The sequence below is a fragment of the Egretta garzetta genome, unplaced genomic scaffold (assembly GCF_000687185.1).
Source record: "Egretta garzetta isolate BGI_Z169 unplaced genomic scaffold, ASM68718v1 scaffold163, whole genome shotgun sequence".
NCBI classification, from domain to species: domain Eukaryota; kingdom Metazoa; phylum Chordata; class Aves; order Pelecaniformes; family Ardeidae; genus Egretta; species Egretta garzetta.
The window spans coordinates 3924971-3945690 of record NW_009259308.1 but is presented as its reverse complement, the minus strand read 5'-3'; the positions used below and the strand labels follow the sequence as shown (position 1 = coordinate 3945690).

The 20720-nt window shown below is 40.1% G+C and overlaps 1 protein-coding gene across 2 annotated transcripts in view; it reads left to right on the top strand.

The window, feature by feature from the left end:
- PDE4B (phosphodiesterase 4B) overlaps positions 1 to 20720 on the top strand; it is a 193386-nt gene that overhangs the window by 1389 nt on the left and 171277 nt on the right. For both annotated transcript variants that reach the window (XM_035891803.1, XM_009636214.2), the window contains exon 2: positions 1108 to 1343. In XM_035891803.1, coding sequence (XP_035747696.1) covers positions 1108 to 1343 — 236 coding nt within the window. The remainder of the gene's footprint in view (positions 1 to 1107; positions 1344 to 20720) is intronic.

The window sequence follows — 20720 nt, the reverse complement described above, 5'->3', positions numbered from 1 at the left end:
AACTGGTAAAATGCCATTCTCCCATCAGTCTTGTCTTTCCTTCCCACGTTGAGAGTCCTTGCTGGGAGGAATGAGAGTAGACAGTACCACAGAGTTGTTTAATAGTCTTGTGACTGTGGAGAACATTACCGGGTTACCAGTTGTCACTTGTGTTTTCAGTGAGGTGAGGTAGATCTGTCTATGCTCAATGCTGGACACAGTGGTAGCTCTTCACAGGGAAAGTGAACCCAGGGATTTGCGGAGACTGTCAGGTGGTCTTGGAAAGGTCTGAGAAGGGGTGGAGACACCAGGGCAGAAATCAAAATTCAGGAGCAGGTAAAGAAGAGAAAAAACATAGAGGGGTTGCTATAGATATATATACCTATTACAGTAACCCTCCAGCTTCTGCTGGTAGCTCATCACACACAGCAGAGAAATATTCTCATTTGTATTGGATAACTATATTTGACTAGCTCTAAAAGACCAAAACTCACAACCCTCTCACAGTGCTGTTCCGCTATGGGAGACCTTCTGGCTTGGGTTTCTTGAGGAGACTGACAGCCAGTTCTGAGATCATGGCGATGTTTTTAAATAAAAAGCAGTAGAAGCTAGAAGAGGAAAAACTGCTTCAACTGATCAAAACTTTTTTGAGACTATTTCTGTTAGGAACGCCAGACATAGGGTAGGGTAGCCTAGCAGGGAGGAGTTCTCACTGATGTGTCTAAGTCCAGTATTCTTGACACCTTTCTCTGCCCGGTGATTCATCAAAAGAAGTGGCAAACCAGTATGTTTGTGCTGTGGAGGGGAATAATACTTAAGATGGATGTTGAGTGGAATGTTCAAAGTATCAAAAGTTTAACGTATCACCGAAGTGACCTGGATTATTGAAGTGTTCAATTAGATTAGAATTAGATGTTGAATTTAGCTTTGACAAGTTATGAGTGAATTTTCAAGTTCATTCATAACTTCATAAAATAACAACGCAGCAGAGTCAGGGTCTGCCAAGATTTCATCATACAGTTATCTTTTGTGAGTAGTTATGACTGTAGAACAAAAATCAAATATGTTTTATCCTCATGGAGGTAAGAATTTGTTTGCAGAACTTCAGTGGCTTTTCTGTCTTTGCAGAATGCTCTGGATTACCTGGAGTGTGGGCTGAGTAAGTCCTACAGTACTTCCAGCCATGCTCTGGGCATAGACCTCTGGAGAGGAAGAAGATGTTGTTCTGGTAATTTGCAGTTGCCACCACTATCCCAAAGACAAACAGAAAAAGCGAGGACACCTGACAGAGACATTGTCTGTAGACCAACAACTCTGCCTTTGTTGACACCTCCAAGTATTGCAATCACCACTTACCAAGACTGGTAGGTTATTTCCCTTTGTTATGAATCTCACATGGTTGGGGATTTTTTTTTAGGGTTTTTTGTTGTTTTCTGGGTTTGGGTGGGTTTTTTTTTTCTTTTTGAAGACATGGGATAATTATGTTCTATATGCTAATCAGTATCGTTGATGTCTGTCAGTTGGTGCATCATGGACGTAATTGACAAAGTAATTGCCTTTTTTTGAAATTCTACTTCTGTTAAAACCCATTCTGTTCACTTGTTTTGTTCATCTTCGTGAAACTTGTGTCATAAATTCCCATCTCAGCCAAAGGATTTGTGTTACTAGCTTTCCACCCATGGAAGAATTCAGGGTGGTGGTGGTAGACTCTTCTACAACAGATTGAGGAAAAAGGCTTTAGTCCTCTGGCTATTTCCTGACCAAGTTTTAGAAGAAAGTCTTGGAAAAGCATTTGAATCTGATGTTAAGCTCAAGAAAAGTCCCAAAGCAACTATCAGAGAACTGATTAAAAGGGGGTTGCTAAGAGGTGAGCTCCAAAACAGAAACTGAATGTTAAGTGAAAACATGGGAATTCATCTAGAGGGAGGAGAAAAAGACAAAGCCCCGAGTGTTCACGTGTTGGAACTGCAATGGTAGATATTAATGGCAAAACAAGGTTAGATGTCCAGCTTGCCATATGAATCTTGAAATTACATTGCAATGCAACCTTAAAACCTGTGCTCTCAACTTCAGATTTCAAGTGTGCTTTAGATTCTAGTTCTTAAATGCTCCACTCTCAATTTCATTTGTTGGCTGCAGGGCATGTTGACATAACTATTTCCAAATCTGAAGCTGGTTTTAGCTTCTGTTAAGCTCAGCACTCTTCAGAGCTGGCATTTCAGTTTGCATTTGAACAGTTACAGAGGACTTCCTAAATTCATTTGTTAAAGTCCTTTGAAAACAGTTTTTCCTACTGAGAATAGGATTTTTAAATTATTCACTGGATTAGATGAGATACAGAAATCAAAGAGGAATTAGCAGGGGCTTTTGTTCAATTTTTGCATTTAATTGCTGTGGATAAATTTAACAAAATGAGTTATCAGATGGATTGTGAATTTTGACAATAAAAGGGTTGTTTTACCTTTATGAGCGTTTTAGGAGTATTCCCTTTTGTGTGTCTGCAGCAATTTGTAATCTTGATTGCAAGACAATTGAGAGCCTATTCATAAGGTGAGCATTTAAGAATGAATTAGTTCTGATCTTTGAATAGACCTTCATACACGGTTTGGGAAAATGCAAGGAATTGCAATGGATGTGTCATTAGTTTCCCTTGTAACACAAGGGGGCATTGCTGCTCCTCTCTTCCAGTACAGCAGAATCAATGTATGCGTATCATGTCTCACAACATGTATTTTTCTTGAACGGGTATGCCAGTCAAAGAGAAAACACTTGTAACTGATACTCAGGTTATTGCTATTTCTTTACTGCTGTTAATCTCTTATAAGTGAGCAGATAGCTTCCGACTTCTCTGTTTCGCTTGAATCTGTCGTACCTGTTTAGAGCCGTATAGCAAGTTGGGAGTTGCTGGTTAGTGTGGCTGCGATGCAAAGTGAGTGCTGTTCCAACATGTTGTTACACAGGCATCTTTGCATGCCCCTCACCTTTCTGACTTGGGCACCAGTTAGATTGACTGCTCTGACAGCTGGGCAGAAAATTGGTCTTATCTTTCCCTTTTCTGTTTAAGTTCTAGTCATCAAGGGCTTTTGAATAGGTTAGCATTGTTCTCTACCCCATGCCAGGCAGTTCCTTACCTACCCAATTTCCAGTCACTTGGAGCCTGACCATACTTTCGGGGAACACAGTCATGATTGAGACTTTTTTTTGTGTAGGAGCAGTGCAAGCGGGATTTGGTCCCTAAGCTGTTTGGGTTTCTATGTTGTGGTTCAGTTCCGCATGAAATATACTGCAGAGGCAGGTTATATTTGTGTAAGCCTGCTATGTGCCACTGTGTTGAAAGAGCTTTGGAATGATACGAGCATTAAGAGACTCAGTGAATGGGCAATAAAGTGGTAGGAAAATTTCAGTCTAGATAAATACAAAGAGATATATTTGAGCATGAAAGAATCATAGCTGCAAAATTACTACTCAGGAGCAAGATCCTGGGTATAGGATAGAAGTCCAATAGAGTTACAAAGTCAGTGCTTATTAATGGTCAAAAAAGCAAATTAATTGTTAAAGATATGAAGGAAAAGAACAGCAGATAAAGCATGGAACATCAGGATGCCATGGTAGGAACCCATTACTTGGTCAAATATTGAATATAGTGTACAGTTCTGGTCCTTCCTCTCAAAAAGGTTATGCAGAACTAAAAAGAGTTAAAGGCCACTAGGATGATCAAACATATGGAACAGCTTCTGCACTGGGATTTACCAAGGAGGATGGAACTTTTCAGCATGGAGAAGACAGTTGAGGAAAGGACTGAGGTCTTGCTAGTGGTATGAAGACATAGTTGATCTATTGCTTATTGTCCCTTCCAAGATGAGAACAAAGGGCCATCAAATCAAATTGGTACGGCAGGCGTGAAAGCAAGTGCAAGGAGGTGGTTCCTTATGCAGTTTCTAGTTATGCTGTGGAACTTTGTGCCATAGGATACTGTAGATGCTAGGAGTTTGAGCAGGCTCAAGGGAATGCATAACACATCCTCGGAGGAGTGATCTGTTGTGGTTTCCTTCTAAACACATAAACCCCATCTCTTGTTCAGCTTCTGAACTGCAAGTTGTTTATGACTGGGAAATATTTGAGGGGAAATATCATATTCGTTTGCTTTCTGTTCCTTTCTGTTCTGTGCTTGTAATCTCTTGTGGGAATCAAGATCAGGGGCTGGATGTACCATTAACCTGACCAGTAAGACCATTCTTATATTAAATGTCTGGGTTTTTTACCTCACTTTATGGCTATCTTTCCTCAGAGCTTTAATAAAAATGCTTGAGGCCACAGGGAGAAAATTAAAATGTTCTAAGCAATTGGGGGAAAAAAAGGCTTTGCATGTAGGGAACCTAATCCCATTAATCAGTGTAAATCTCAGACTGGGACAGAAAAGAGGATATTCCTTGTGAGAAGAGTATCCAACTCTCAGTTTCATAGAATTATAGGATAATTGAGGCTGGAAGGGGCCTCAGGAGGTTTCTAGTGCTTGCTAGCTGCGAGGTCAGACCAGGTTGCTCAGGGGCTTTATCTAGTCTGGTCTTGAAAACCTCCCAGGATAGAGACTTCACATCCTCTTTGGGCAACCTGTTCTGCTTCATGACTGTCCTCAACTCAGAAAAAAGTCTCCATATGTCAGATCAGAACCTCTCTTGATTTGTCTTCTGCCAGTTGCTGCTGTTGCTTCCCAGCATTTTCGTGGAAGGTAATGGCATCGTGCTGTTCCTTGGAAGTGTGGCATGTATCTTCATTAGCCCACAAATCTACCCCATTAAGGCAGCGCTGAATATTCAGGTTGCACTGCTTTAGGCCCCTAACATGATGTCTCTGGGCTATGGAAATCGTTCACTAAATTTATTCTGTAGGTTTAGCTTTAGGATGCAGATGTTTCCTGACCTCTGCATATGCTCCCTAAAGTAGACTGCGTTGCTACAGCTCATACAAGATCAACTTCATTGATAATGTTACAGCAATAGCGTTAGTGAATTGAGCAAACAAACTTCACTGAAATTTAAATGTAAATGGCTGTAGTCTAAGACATTTGAGGTCCACACAACTAAAACGCATAAACAATGTAAGGTCCAGACTTAGGGTTTTTTTGTATGGTAAGTCATCATAACTCTTATGTGTCTGATACAAATTGTTTAACATTCACTTAATATGTCTTTTTTTTTTTTTTTTTTTTTTATGAGGCTTCATAGAGTTGTAGCTTGGAGACGCTGTCTACAGGAGATCAATAGGACTCATTCAGAAGTGTGTAGGTTTACCCGAGCTTTCTGTAATCTATTTCTGTGCATATGAAACCCCAAAGACAGATGTGAAACACCTCATTATTATGACATGAAACATGATTCCTAGAAATAATAATGTCTTTATTTCATTTGTCTACTGTGCATAGTAGCTATTATCTTTTTTTGTAGTGACTGTAAGATTGTGAGAGTGCTTCCTAGCAATACCATGATGACAATTAACTTTTCATGCTGATACAAAAGTTCCTCGTTGCACTGTTATATTTAATGTATCTTCAGAAACACATACAAAACTTCTACATAAGGGATGCTCTCTCTTTTACTAGGGCAGGTGTGATGGAAGTGAAGCTTTCCATGGGCATTTCATACTGAACAAAGAAGTCACTTCAGTTTGGGGGTTTGTTTCCTATTTATGCAAGCCATTGTAGGCTTTGTAGAAATTCGTCATCTTAACCTGAAAAACAATAATGAAGTTTCTGGGGAGGCAGGGATAAATCAAAGCCCAGTCACCAGAGGATTGCTCTGAACTGTAAGGTGCAAAAGCTCTGCCTCTGTTGTGGTTATTTCTCTTGTTTCCTGTTACCTTGGTTAAATCCTTGGCGAAACTCTCACTGTGTGTATTTGGGGTGTGCGTTCTGCTGAGCCATTCTTCCAGTTTGATTTCCAAAATGTCTGCTATACACTCATTATTTACCTTTTTGTTGTTCTTGTGCTGGAATACTATTTCCCTTCCTTCTGGATAGTTTATTTAGGCTCACTCTGATCTCCACTGCTCCAGAGCATTTCACTGTTTGTGCTCTGTATTGAGCAAAATGCCAAATAGCAAATACCTGTGTTATCAAGTATGATTTCTAAACTGAAATCCTGAAAGAATGTTACGTATAATAATATATCTGGGGTTCTTCCTGGAGCAATTTAGGAGATGCTGTATCCGTGAAATACAATGCTTCCTACTACTACCCATGCATCTTGCACAGCTTTGTGTGTTACCAAGCTCTTTGCAAAACCTTACTTATCAATGGAGAATATGACTATACCAGCAGGGTCAGTACTTGTTTTTTTTTTTTTTTTTAAATATTGTTCATTATTGGTTAGGTGAAATTTGGTTGTATCATCACTGAAACGGTACAAAATTCAACCTGAAACATCAGCGCTGTGCTACAGACTGTGCTAAGAATGCACTGATTGTGGAAATTTAGCTGTGCCTGGAATTGCAGTGAATGTGGCTTGAAGAAAGAATAACAGAGTTCAAATACAGAACATATTATTTGTGAGGGCTAGAGGAAAATAAGCCTATTCCTTCTGTAAGTAGTTTTCCTGCCACGTTTTTTCAGAAATCACCTTAAATTTAACTTCCAGTGGTAATACTGGAAGAACCGTGAGAGAGTGAGCCATGACTTACATAAATATTTTAACTTAAGATATATGGGAACCTAAAGAATAAAGCTGTTCCTCTTGTTTTTTTAATTTTTTCTTTATTAGGACCGTGTTTTCTTGAGACCAGTGCTGGTCTGAAAAGATCTGTTACCAGCAAAGAAAAAATGGACAAGCTGACTCCAAAGCAATAATTCTAAGCCAGCTATAATGTAATAATATTTTGTGTGAAAATGGCAAGGCAGTACACATACAAAATAACTTTAATGAATCATGCAAGGGAAGAGATATATAGGATATAGATCTTCAAGTGGCAATCTGAATGTAGAAGTCTTAAAAGCTTGTTTTGCACAAATTTTGTCCATATTTTCATAGAAGTTGTTAAAATGTTTTCTACAGTCCTGCTCCATATTTTGTAACTAAAGCTTTGTGATAATAAATCCAGGCAAGAGGAAAGAACAAGGGTGTGAAGAATATATTTGTATCTACACTTAGAGCATCCAAAATAGTGCTTTTACAGTATTTTTTGATACTTACCAGCTCCTGGGCTAGGTTTGACAGCTGGCTTCTGATTTGCACCTTTTCTACACGTTTGACTCAGGTCTGTGGGGACATTTTGACAGTTTTGCATCAAGTTTCCATGTTGAAACAAAAATAGGTTCTGTGATGAGTCCCAAAGTGTAAGGAAATGAAGGCCTTAAGAATTCTATTAAGAGTTGCCATAGTTAATATTAAGTAGAGTAAGGAGTGCACTTTTTCAGGGCATAGAGGTTCTGTTAAACATTTAGGCTACAGTATAAAATGCTGTAATGAAACACGCACGTTGCTAACTGTCTGATGGAAAAGCTTCTGCACTCTTCTGGGGAGAACTCACTGGGTTTGAAGGAAGTAGTCTGCTAACAGAGTTGGTTGCTATTTCAGTGACATTCTTGCCACTTACTAAAAAAAATTAACCATTGGTCTGTCTTTAAGATTTTTTGTTTTACAGCATCCATAATTAATCAGCAAACTGTAGCATTTTGTGTGTCTGTGAGCTTGCTGTATTACTGCTAGTCATTTGTCAGTGAGCAGGTCTATAGCTTGTTTTCTTCTAAAAGAATTTTATTGTGCAGATTGGTGATCAGAATCTAAAAAAACCTATTAAGGGATCAATCCTATTTTCCATGTCCATCTGAAAAACTTCCTGAAATTGGGGTATGCAGAGAAGGACGTGCGAGCGTGTTGCTGCATTCTGAAGTGTGTGTGCGCGGTGAGGACTGGCGCATGTACGTAGTGTCAAATCTGTGCTTGTAGTACTGCATGTTGTTCTGCAGATGGTGATCGTGGGCAGCAAATTAGATGCAACGTTAAAAACAAAACAAAACAAAAAATCAGTATAATTTTGGGCAACAGAGTCTGAGACCAAAGCGTCAGCAGAAATGCTGACTTCAGCTAGGGCCAGCTCGTAACTGTTGTGAAGCTGTTAGGCTGGTATTAATTAATTGAGGGATAGGTATGGAAAGTTGGAATGATAAAGGGGATGTAGATTTGCACAGAGGATTATAAAAGACAATAAAACTGTAGTCAGGCTAGTAAACTAAGCAGAAGGTAGTATGTCCAGTCACTCCTTTACACAGTTGAAATCTGTAAATCCTGTGGAATGAAAGCAAATATTCAGGGTAATAGGAAGATTAAGTAGGAACAGTGGGATGCAAAGCAGAAGTTCAGAAGGAGTAATGCTGTTTTGGTGCTTTTTTGTTTTGTTTTTCTAAAGGTTGTTTCAGACTGTGGGATAATACCCTGTGAAATAGGTTGAGGTCTTATTTCTTAGATCATTTCAAATTCAACTAGATAAGAACTGAAGAAATATGCTGCAAGATTGGAAGAGGAAAAAAAAAATAGATGAGCTGGCTTCCCATATGATGTGAAAATTAAAAACTTAGGAGGAAAGAAAAACCCTTAAAAACATGGTTTTGATGTTTGTACCTGTGTTTAAAATTATTTAAATCACAGAATGGTTGAAGTTGGAAGGGACCTCTGGACATCATCTGGTCCCAAAAGTTTATTATTTACATAACTCACATCAGTTTTTGTTGTAATAAAGCAGGATCAATTATTCTGATTGAGTATGCTTCCTGTAGTTCAAAAGCTTGTGCCACGTTTCTGTGGGGCGTTTACTTACCTTGAAAAAGGAGGTCAACCATATTCGTCATAACATCCCATATGTTCTATGGGGAAAATAGTTTTTAATTACTCTGCTGTTTCTGGAAAATGTATATGATAGCTTAGTTTTGAAAATCAGCTTACTGTGATTTGTCCTAAGTTTCCTAACAATATGAAAGATCTAGAGAGTACTGAAGAGCGTTAGATCTGGAAACAGTCCTAAAGGATTTCGTCTGCTCAGTGATTTTCTTTGTTCTTCAGTAGGTAGAAATATTATCTGGTACAATCAGGGATGGCTCATTCCTGGTGCTGAACACTGGAATTGGTAGGTGCTTGGAGTGCTGGGGACTCCTCAAGGTAGTCTCTGAAAAACTGAAAATATTCTGCTGTGAGATAATTCTTCTGTTGTCTACAGGGAGATCATAAAAATTACATAAAGAAATTCACCAAGGCTTAAATCTGTTTGGTTCACCAAGGTGAGACATAGGGGCTGCTTGCCTAGTATGGGAAGAGGAAAATTCTTTGACTTCGTTGTCGTTGTTGTCCCTCCCAGCTTTGTTTTAACGCCTCACAAAGGCGTGAAGGAGGAAGCGTAGACAGTGAGATAATTTAGAGACATTTCTCTAAAATTTTGCTGCTCTCTCCCTTAATAAAACGTTTCCACCAGAGAATATCCCATCCTCACTCCCTTGGCTGGGGGGATAGTGGTCCCTTCTGGACTAGGAACTATGTAGAGCATCAGTCAAAGGAACAAAACTAAATCATGATGCTCTCGGCGCTCATATTTAGCCTGCTCCCCTGGCTCTGCGACGAGAAGGCTGGTTTGGGGGGGAGGGGTGGTGGTGTCACTGGTGGACCCCCTGTCCCCATCTGACATTACTGAACAAATCCTGGACATCTGTTTATAAAAATAAATCACAAGAATGCTTCATAATAGGAAAAAATGGTGGGCAACCCAGATATATAGGGATCACTGCTTGCTCGTTTTATACGTGGTCTGTTTAAATGCAAACCTGTCTAAAAAGAAACTGCTGCAGAGATAATTTGTGCTATCTCTGAGTTATCACTAAAGTTATTTTCTCAGCTAAAAATATACAGATAAGTGTTTTGACTGCCTATATTTAGACATTGTCTTTTGCTGTCAGTTTTTTAAGCTCTTGTTATCTTCTTCTTATTTGGAATATTTTTTTATTTTTATGTTTTCTAGAAGGCCTAAATAGAACAAGTATGACTTGCGTGTGGTGTAGTTTGTATAGAGGAATTTTAAGAAGAAACAGGTTTTTTTATTAAAAATGTCATAATTTTATAAATGTCTTTTTGTACACAATTTATATGTTGTTATTGAAATATAATCTTTTTCTTTTTGCATGTATTTGATTTGTTGGATTTTAGTCTGCTTACGTGCTCAAAATGACAGCATCCCGTTTTTGTATGAATTGCAAGGTGAGCCCAGGTGAGCCCAGTAATTTTATTGAAGATGATCCTGAAGTTTGGTGCTGCAAGATTTGCCTGGAGATACTAGTCATTCAAAACAGAGGTAGCTGTAGGCATACAAAAAAGGCTTTTAATGATTAAATTATAATTATATACCTTGATCCAGAATGAAATAAGACAGGTTGAAATATATCTAGAATGGAAAGAAATGAGTCACTGTTAATTAGCAAAAGACAATGAAGCTTCTGAAATATTATGTTCAAACTTTATCCTCCCAAGAATATAAAATAAATGGAGATTATGGAAATACAGTTGATACAAAAGCTGAATCAGACAAGGATTTGACACGACTTTCTTTTATCTTTAAAATTCTGACTAACGATAACTTAATCTGAAAGGAAAGATCAAACCCAGTTTGCTTTGTTACCTGGAGACCTACCTTCTGCTTCTCGGCTGGTCCATGGCATTAGATATATTTTTGTTCAGTATTAGACGTGGTGGTTCTGGTGGTGGTCTCTTTTGTGCTGCTGCACAAGCAAAGAAGTTGTTTTAAATTTTGCTGTGAAGAGGGGGGTGTGTGTGTACGTCTAAACCCAACCACAGGATAAAAGTCAGCGTTATGTGCATCTAAGTGGTCTGTGTTTTCCAGTCCCTTCCAGCTCGCTTTCCATGCACGCTTGCTGGCAGCAGGCAGAGTCGTGCCCCGGCAGCATGGTGACTGGCGCTGTGTGTGGCGTGTGCCTGTGTGGTTTTTCAGCGATGCCTGAACTATTGGTGAAGCTCTGGAATCTGGTGCAATAGAAAAGTGTGAATCCTGGTGCCAGCATACCAATTTGGCTGTGCCGCGTGGCCTGCACACCATCATACGGCCTCTCATGTCTTTACAGTGCTGTCAGGCAGCAGAGGAGTAAACCATGCAGTCTAACATTATATTTGACAAGGGATTAGGGAACAGAAAATATTAGTGTATTTAGGTTGCTCTGGGGCTGGGATGCAACTCCACTTTCCAGCATCGTGCCATGCCTGTTTAACAGACCACCTGCTTCTGCAGCTCCCACCCTGGATGTGGTATGTCTGGGAAGCTTAAATGCTTGGAGTTTGATTCCACACGCCACACGCTCATCTCCCAGCCAGAATTCAACAAAGTCCATTTACAAATCATGTTCCTAAATACCTGTAACCAAGCTACTAATTCAGTTTACTAACAGCAATCGGTTATCTCTGGCCTGCTGCGAGCGGTTCCTGTGAGTGGCAAGGTCCCCCTGAGGCAGGAATGCTTCTTGTGTCAGGACAGCATAAACCTATTTGCCCTGCTGGTGCTAAACCCTTCGTCCTTGGGTTCGGTTATCTTCTCAGTAGTTGTGGTTAGTGCCAGACTGAGCTGCTAAGTTGGGCCAGTGGAGCCTGCCCTTCGTCTCGGGTGATGGCCACTGTACCCGCGTTCTCTGGGTCTGCGTCTGCCCGACAGCCTTGCGTGGTACGGCCCCTGTTTGTGACTGGTGGCTTCTTCTGCATGTGGATGTAGGAAACGTGTCCCTGGATGATTCTTCTTGTTTTGTATTTGCCAGAACATCCCCAGGATAACTGGAAATTAACTCCTCCAGGTACTGACTAATCTTGACAAATCACTTGTGGTCCATATCTACCTGGCACTGGTGCGTGTCAAATGCCTTTAGATCTTCTCTTACCTGTTTTCAGTAGCTATGTTGTGACCTCTTGGAATCTTTCTAAACTTACTTTTTTGTATCAGTTCCTTCCTGGGTCCTTTGAACAGAGACCCTGATAACATTGAGAGCGTGAATGAATGAATTAGAGGACCAAGAACGTAGCATTGTCCTCTGCTGCTGGCCTTGGTCATGTTCTGCAGGATATCACCCCGATTGCTGCTCCGGGAAGCTTGTTACCCGTCGCTGGACACTCTCTTTCCATTAAGAAAAACATGAGACTTCTTATGTACTTGGACAGGCCACAGCCACCTCCTCTCTTTCACTCTGTTTTTATTGGCACTGGCAGTGCACTGGTCTCTAGGGTTTTGGCTCTGAATTTATTCTTTTAATTAAGCTATCATGGACAAAGCTGTATGTGAATTCTAGTGGTTGAGCACAATGCATTTTCTGTTGTTTCTCAGCACCAAAACACTGAGGCATTTGGCAAAGCTGGAGGTTACAACCATGCTGTTGAACAGTAAATGTAGTGGGCTTTTACCTGTCTGTGTTGGGGCTTCTTTAGGGAAAAATGACTATAATAAATGCACGTTGTAAAAATGATACTGTTTAATTTGAGAGAGCTGATAAGGTGTAGATGATCTCAAATGCAAAGTAATTAAAATAACTTGTATGCAAACTGGAATGATGTTTTGTCAGCCAACTGCTGCAGAACTAAGAGTCTGGAGGAGCAAGAGTAAAGAACAAAGCCTAAGCAGACTCACATTAATGGTGAAGTTTTCTGTTCTTGTTCAGCTATCACAGGTGAGACCAGTAACAGAGGAATATGTTTGCTCATGAAAACTGTTTAAATCCTTTCTTTGAAAGGAGGAGGAGGGTTGTCCAAGGCTAAACGTTCATTTTTGTACCCTTTCCATTGCCAGTGTGAGTGGAGATGTTGCCAACCAAAACCAAACTGTAGTTTTCTAGGGGAATGTATGACAGGATGCACAAATGACCTGCCAAAGAGGGGGCTTGAAGTGGTTACATAGGATTATCTGACAGAGCAATATTGATTTATTTTTCATACTTGTCACTGTATTATGTCATTTTCATTTCCAGTTGCATGAAAATTACAAATACTAACATTTGTTTGCAATTCATATTTAATAAGGAGTTTACCTGTGACTGAATGCCAATGGGTGATACTGGCCACGGTAGCTACAGTGCCCATAGTTGCATCTGGACAGGGGCACAGAGGCAACTGCAGTGGCATCTAGGCACAGGCGCAGAGGCATCTCTGCACAGCGGTGAGCAAAGACCTGATCCAGGCTGTCAAATGCTGGTGACTCATGCAAGATGAGGTGCTTAGTCACAGGCAAATTCATGGCAAAGGCAGGTGCAGCTAAAGCTAATCACAGTCAGATAACACACCGCAGAACAAATAAAACAACAGCCTGGCGAGAGGTGAGCTAGCCTGTCCAGACAAATATCTCTTTAGAGATTCCTCCATGCTATTTCTCTGTAGAAGCAGAAAGCCTTTTCTCATCACATTGGATGTAAAGGATGTGTGAAAATGTAAGACTTTTTTTGCATTGGCTTCTCTTTTCTCTGGAGTCACCCCAGAGGTCTCTGCCTGTGAAGAATAAGTTGGCTTATTGAATTCATTTATAAAATATTAATCTATAGCTCTGAAATGAGAAAATAATTGCAAGTAACACAGATTGGTGTGACATATGTGATTACTCACTATGGATAATATAGAGGCATTTAAATGTTCTCTGAGAAATACTCTAAATCGAGCACAATCAAAGTTGCTAAGGAAGTTACCGTTATGAATAAGGTATCTTACATCATGCTCTGAGGGCTTATAGTATAGAGGTTTATTTCCTCATATGTATCTACTAGGAGATAACAACATAAATATCTGTAAGAAAAGAATGGCATTGTAGCACAATAAGAAATTGTACATTTTGTCTAAATACTAAAAAGTGCCAGGAACTCAGATAAACTGTTTTTCTGTCTTTCTATGGTGTGGTTTACCATGGGGGGAGAAAAAAAGTACCAAATCCAATTTAGGACTAAATGACAGGTGAAAGGCCTCAGGCTTACTGTTGCTACTGACTTCATCCATGTTCTGAATGCAAATAATTTTTCTGTGACAGAGGACGCCTCATAGTGCTCTGCTCAAATGGTACAATGACCTGGTTGACATAGATGACTAATTCCATGTGAACAGACAAGCATCCAAGCCACTCAGAATTCTCAAGGTATCTTTCTTGAAGATGGAGTTAATTTATTCATGACTAATCTGAAAAGTATTCTGGATCTTCTTGACCTTGTTAGAGATAGGAAGTTTTAAAGACCTAAAACCCTATGAAATCATATAGAGAGGCTGCAATTGTTGGGTGCTAAACCAAAACCTAACATACATGCTGCTTATTGAATGAGGAATAGCCTGTTCAAAAGCAACTGGGTGCTAGGGAAATGGGAAGAGCTCAAAAAGCCACCTTTTTATATGGGGTGGGTCCTGTTCAACCTTTGCTAAGGTAATAGGTGCTGGTAATTTCTCTGTGCCGGTGTCCTGACTCTCTCAAATAAATAAGGATAGACTTTTCCAGTTGCTTCTTTCTCTTGCAGTTGGCTCAGCTCTTACACTGCAAACTGAAGGGTTGCTAGCTGCTGTGGTGCTGTCTTCTGTGACCCTTTATAGCTGTCCAAAACATCGCTTCAAAGGCCTATACGAGAATTACTAATGTCTGCCCTTCAGAAAAATTCAGAGACCCCTAAATCTGTGGGAATGGAGGTACAGACTATGTAATTTTAAACTATTTAATGCAGAAAAACCTTATCTTCCAATGGTAATATAAATTGCAGTGAATTGTTGTTATTTTTTTTTTTTTTTTGCCTTTAAATGTGGGAAATTTGTCATGCAAACCAGTAATTAGTGATGTATTTCTGCCTCTCATTCAACATCTCAATTCTGGAAACTTTCAGGGAAGTATAAGAAAAATCCTCAAACATGTAATTTAAAGTTTTCTGTCATGGAGCCATCTTTTAGAAGCTCTAGCTTGTGAGACAGCAGACCTTGTAATTGAGCAAAGGCAGGCATCTTTTTTTATTCTTTTTACTTAAAAAGATACAAACCAAACACCAAAAATCCTTCCACTTCTGAGCTGAAGAGACTTTCCTCTATTGGGCTTTGCTCAGCCTTCTGTAAAAGAAGACATTATTAAGGGAGGGTTGAAGAAGTTTACTACATCAGCATCTCTTCACAGCTTCCAGATAACATTTCTTTGCTGTTACATTTATATTACTGTTAAGCACTAGGTTTGTACTGCATGTTTTGGAAGTTTGATCACTTGTGCTGTGTTGTGGCTTTCCTTTACTGCATTGTAGGAAGATGTGGCTGATCAAATGCATCTCAAATTAGAATGGTGAATTCTTATTATTTAGGCTAAATTACTATTTTAAAGCGTCAAAATTTGGTATGGTGTCTTAAAAATGTCAATCATAGTTATATGTTTAAGTAGAGGCTATCACCAGATTTGCTGCTTCTCTGAAGAAGATAAAAGTAAATTTGGAACTAGGCTGGGGTAGAATTAACTAATACTGATTCTGCCTCTACTCTGATGAGTAGCACTCACCGGTGGAACGGACATAGTGTGCCTCTTGGTCGTCATAGAAAAAAAATAAAGAAGGCATGAAGTACATATCTTATTGTTTCCTCTCATGTCAGTCTCCTCAGCTTACAAGCTTATACTCTTCACCTTTCTTTTCCCTTTTGCTCCGCTTCTGTTGTGTCTAGAGTACGAACTCTGTCACTGGAAAGATTTAAGTTCGCCATCACAAATGCATCCTTATGTGTAACACTGGCTTTACAGCTTTTTTTTTATTTCCTTGGAATCTTTTCCAGGTTTTAGCAATGCTGCATCCAGCTCTTCTTTTCACAACACTGTTGCCTTCCCAGCTCTTTCTCACCAGCCGTTGCTCTGACTTAAAGCCTTGGCTGTCATTTCCTGTCCTTACATTTTCATCCACAGTGACTTCTGTTTTCATGTTGAAGCACTATTCCTTGGCACCTGTTTTCCTGGCCACCTACCATTCTACAGCTTCCAGTTCATTGATATGTTTTTTGTCTTGCTCTAAGTTTCCTCCTAGACATTTGTCTCTTGTTTGAGTCACTTACCTCTCCCTTGCATCTTTGTCTGTCTCCCATTGCCTGGGTTGCTCTTATTTATTCCTAGCGCTGGCTCATCTCGGCAATTACATCTTCTGCCTTAGGCCTCAAACTGAAGATCACATCCATGTCAGTCCTGTGACATTTCCACTGCAAATTTATTCCCTCCTCTACTGTCTTTTTAACTGAGTTCTTTTCCAGTGCAAGTGACTATTCCCATATTCTTGACTCTCTCTCTTCTACCTTCTCATTGCCTCTGCTTCTCTCTACTCACGTCTTTATTGGTTTAGTCCATGAGAAAATTGTCATTTTATAGCTTTTTTTTTTCTCCCTTACCTTTGTTTACTTTTCCCCTTCTCCTCAAAATCTGTCCTCTCACAAACACAAAAGTTCCTCAACTGCTCTGTTCCTCTAAACTCATCACTTGCTTCAATGACCCAATTCTAATTCTAGTTTCTAGTCTCCTGCATGATCGCTCCTACTTTCATCAACCCTTTTCTTTTATAATGGAAGTATGATTTAGCTGACCTACTGGAGGGGGACAATGTTTTCATGGCCTCCTACTTATGATCGTATTGCGCTTTCATCTCTCTCTGAGCTAATGGAGCTAACCGGCTTCTAGAGTTTCTCTCCTGGAAGTCCATTGTAGATCCTCTCCCAACCCACCTTCTACCCTGTGTGTTTGGCAGAAATCCAAATGTTAAGTAGTGACAGTGCCATGAAATTCCATAATGTTGGAACCCAATAGCGTTTTTTACATCAAATGTGTTGAAATTCTAGCCTAAAAGAATGATACTGGCTTCTAAGAGCCAGATTAAGTCCTTCCCTTGTGCATCCTCAACTTATTAATAAAGGTTCTAGAGATGGCCATCTCTCCTGAGTGACCTTTGCAATTCCATGTTTGCACAGGTGCCTGACTTACACATATCAGTGTTTGCTTGGTCTGAGGGACCATCAAAGTCCTTCCAGGACTAACAAGTACAAAGGAACAGACTCTCCTTATTGCTTCAGGAGCACATATTGCATGTATGCATTTAGACAGCAAATTGCTTGAACAACAATTAAAACTATGCAAGGAGGATCTGTGGTTTATATTTTATAATGTTTGGCACATGTAGTAGTCTTAATTTTCAAATTGTTTGAAAGCTTGAAAAATACCTTTATTTTTGCTTTTAAAGACAGAATACTAAAAGTCAGGATTTCTGAGAAGGAGACTCTGTACTTGATTAAAAATATGTTTTCCCTAGGTTTCCTTCCTTTAAAAAATAAGTGAAAGTAGTTCCAGCGAACCGCAATCACTTGAAATAATTTTTCTAATTAATGTGCTCTTGGGTCAGCGTTATCTTTTTGGGATGCCTTGCTAATGTGTATGGATGGAACAATGACCGAAGTAACAGAGAGGAGCCTCCTAACTGTTTTTATCTAAATGTGCTTCTAGAGAGTGTGCTCTATGGAAGAATTATCCAATTACTCTGCCACCGACTGGAAGTGCAGTGAAAAGTCAACAAACTACTCTTCCTTTCCTACTGAACATATAGGACATTTCACAGCTGCCTTTTCCATGGTGTTTTATTTTATCCTGGCAATTAGGACTTAGAAACAGGTAAATAATAGTGCTACTGTAAAGAAAAAATATGTACTCTTGTTGCTTAGCAATTGCTCTCAACACAGTGAAGATCAGCCTTCGATAGGAATTGCATGCTTGAAAATGTTGGTTTCCACCTGTATCATTTATTCTAATAAAATATATTAAAATGTATTAAAACCTTCTGCAATCCTAGACACTTCAGTAAGCTAGGAAGCTTGTATGAAAACTCACCCGAGTATACTTCTGAAAATTTCCTTAATTGTCCTTATTCTTCCAAGCTGTTTCATTTTCCTGCCAGCACTACCGTGCCCTTTTCTTTAATCACCTTTTCGCCCTCCTCAACTCTTCCTTTGTGTTACTGGCCTCTTTTCTGATGACCTGAAATTACTTGTTACTCTTGGACTACTGATCCTATTGCACACAATAATCTGTAATGATAGACAATTTATTGCATCACACTCTGTTACTGGGACATTACAGAAGTTCAGGAAAGAGCGAGATGCCTGTTGACCGTTTTTGTTTGTATATTAGGGGAACTTCAGTAAACTGGTCCTTGTAACTGGTAACCTCTCCAAGAGTTCTGGTCCCCTAGGTGTTCTGTCTACCATTGCTTCCATTAGCTGACGGTAATGTCAGCCAGTATAGCAAAATTCATTTTTCAGAATTATTGGCAAGTTTATTCTGATACCAAGCTTTCATGCCAGTTAGCTCAAGTCTCTTGAGATGTTCTTGTTCCCACTTCTTCTTGGCTTATGCTGGAGTAAAGCAGCGTGTCTTGACAGAATTCCAATACTACAAATCAGTAGAGAGTATATAGGCGTTGTTTGCACGGTCCTCTGTGCATGCAACATCAGAAGTTGGCAGCATGAAGGATGGTGGCTGAAACACAGGCTGTTCTACAGCCTTATCCAGGTAACCATTAGCTCCCATTGCCACCAAGATCCAGGAGATATTTAACAGAAGAAATATCCTGTGCTAATGGTCACCCTTCAGGATACTCTGAGGTTGTGTACCGAGCAACTAGTGTCCAAGACCGCAGCTTGGAGAAGCACCTGCATTCTAGCTACCCAAAGCAGTCGGTGGCACGTTGTCTTCCCATTCTTTATGCTTTCACAAGGGAGAGTGCAGGCTTGCTTCTCCCCACAGACTCCTTTTCCCATCTTACTAGCTCAGCCTTTCTTGCATTTCTTTGCTCCATCAACAGCCTTTGCACATCTTACCACAGTGTCTTCTACAGGCTGTGGGACTGACATCTCATTACTGATTTATGAATGTCCAAATAATGAGAAGCATTCCCTTAATGGACACTGTTTCTGAAACATCTCTGAATTCAGGTAAGGAAAGTACATACTCGGCATGAGGAGCATGCCATTGTACAGCATGTTTTATTGCAGAGTGCTTTTAAAAGGTGGGTTTCCCTTTATTCCCCTTGATATTTTAATAGCTTTATGAAAAGGCATGGAAATGCTGTTTCTCTAATATCAGATGTATTCTCACAACCCCCCTCCAATATCCCATTTTGCTTCCTGGTGAGTTAGAAAGTTCTTTTTTTCTGTTTGGAATTCCAGATTCTAAGCATTTGTGTGGATTTTATTTATCGCTCAGCATAGCTCTCAAGCTTCCCTTTGTCTTTTGCTGGCTGTCAGTACAGTCAAGATGCAGAATAACAGATCACAGTCTAAGACGTCATAATTCCTGTTCTGCTACTGCGCCAACCTCTCAATATCAGATAACACTGCAATTTCCAGTGTCCTTAGGTTAGGCTCAGGCAGGTCTCTCTACTTTAAAGAGAAAAAATAATAGACGTGGATGGTGAAGAGCATTGATAGCATCTGGTTATGTAGAATGTCTGGTAACTCCTCTATAGTCTCTGCTATAGGGAAGCTCTCTATAGCGAGCCTTTTGCTTGAAGCTGAGGAAAGCATTGCTAACATCTTTGTAAAGTGTTTTGGGATATAGGAGTGAAAAGAACACTGGAGTGGATAGGGACTGGTGGGGATTTGATGCCTGTACCGTGCAGTCAACCTCTTGCATGCAGATCAGAGCATGCCTTAGGCTGGCTGGGTATACTCTTTCCTTACTCCTCCTCCTTTAAAAAGAATTGTTTTATTCATATTTAAGGGTCACCTGCTTTTGATAAGTTAAAAAGAAGCTCTGCCACACCCTGTAGTATTTATTATGTTCTTGCTATCAGCATCAAATCTTGTCTTTAACTTCCTTCCCTGAATTATTTTTATTTAGCCTTGCAAGTGTAGAAGTTGTTTATGTCCAGAACGAATCTTTTTTGTGTGTGTGTTTCTAAATACATATATCGATTAAATTAATTTGAATTAATTTGTCTTTGCAGGGAGGTGCTAGGTCCCCCACCCTCTAGTGTTTCCCTCTCTTTGCTTGCCCTGTGCTACCTTCTCCTGTGCCTGGCAGTGATTTTGCCCTTTGACCACACGTTGATCCGAGGACAGCAAAGTGTGCTGCTCCGGCAGCGTTCAGCTTTGTCTGTGGAGCATGCATTCTCGCGTGCTTTGTTCTTGCAGAATATTATTCCTTGATTTTTTTTATTTTTTTCCCCCTCCTAGACCTTTTCTTCCTGGCCCACCCTGAGCGCTGTGCACATCTCTATTGGTGCCAGCGCTGCTGTGATCCTGGGGGTCGCTCCGGGTGTGCCTGGGGTGCGCTCAGCAATGCCCAGGAACAATGTCGTGGTGTTAGACAGCTTGTTAAAATTTCATGAGAATCCGACACACTCATCATACAAGACGGGGCTGAACAGAGTCCGGTTGTCAAAATAAGATCGAGCCAATAAGCACGTCATGGGTGGAGCTACTGCAGTATGGGTAAAACTAATTCTGAATGAAGACCTTTTTATTAAACATACTGGGCCTGAATGAATTTGGTTACTGGGCTTGCGACAGGCTAGGGAATTCCTTGATTTTATTAGTGCACACTGAAAAATCCAGCGTTTTTCTGTTCAGTATGTGAAGCCAAAATGCTATAAGAAAGGGATTGATCGGGAGCCGGCTGTTATGAATTTTTCATGAGCTGGTGTGCGGGGCTGAATGGCTCCGGCGCGCGTCGGTGTGTAGCTGGCAGGCAAGCTGCATCCACAC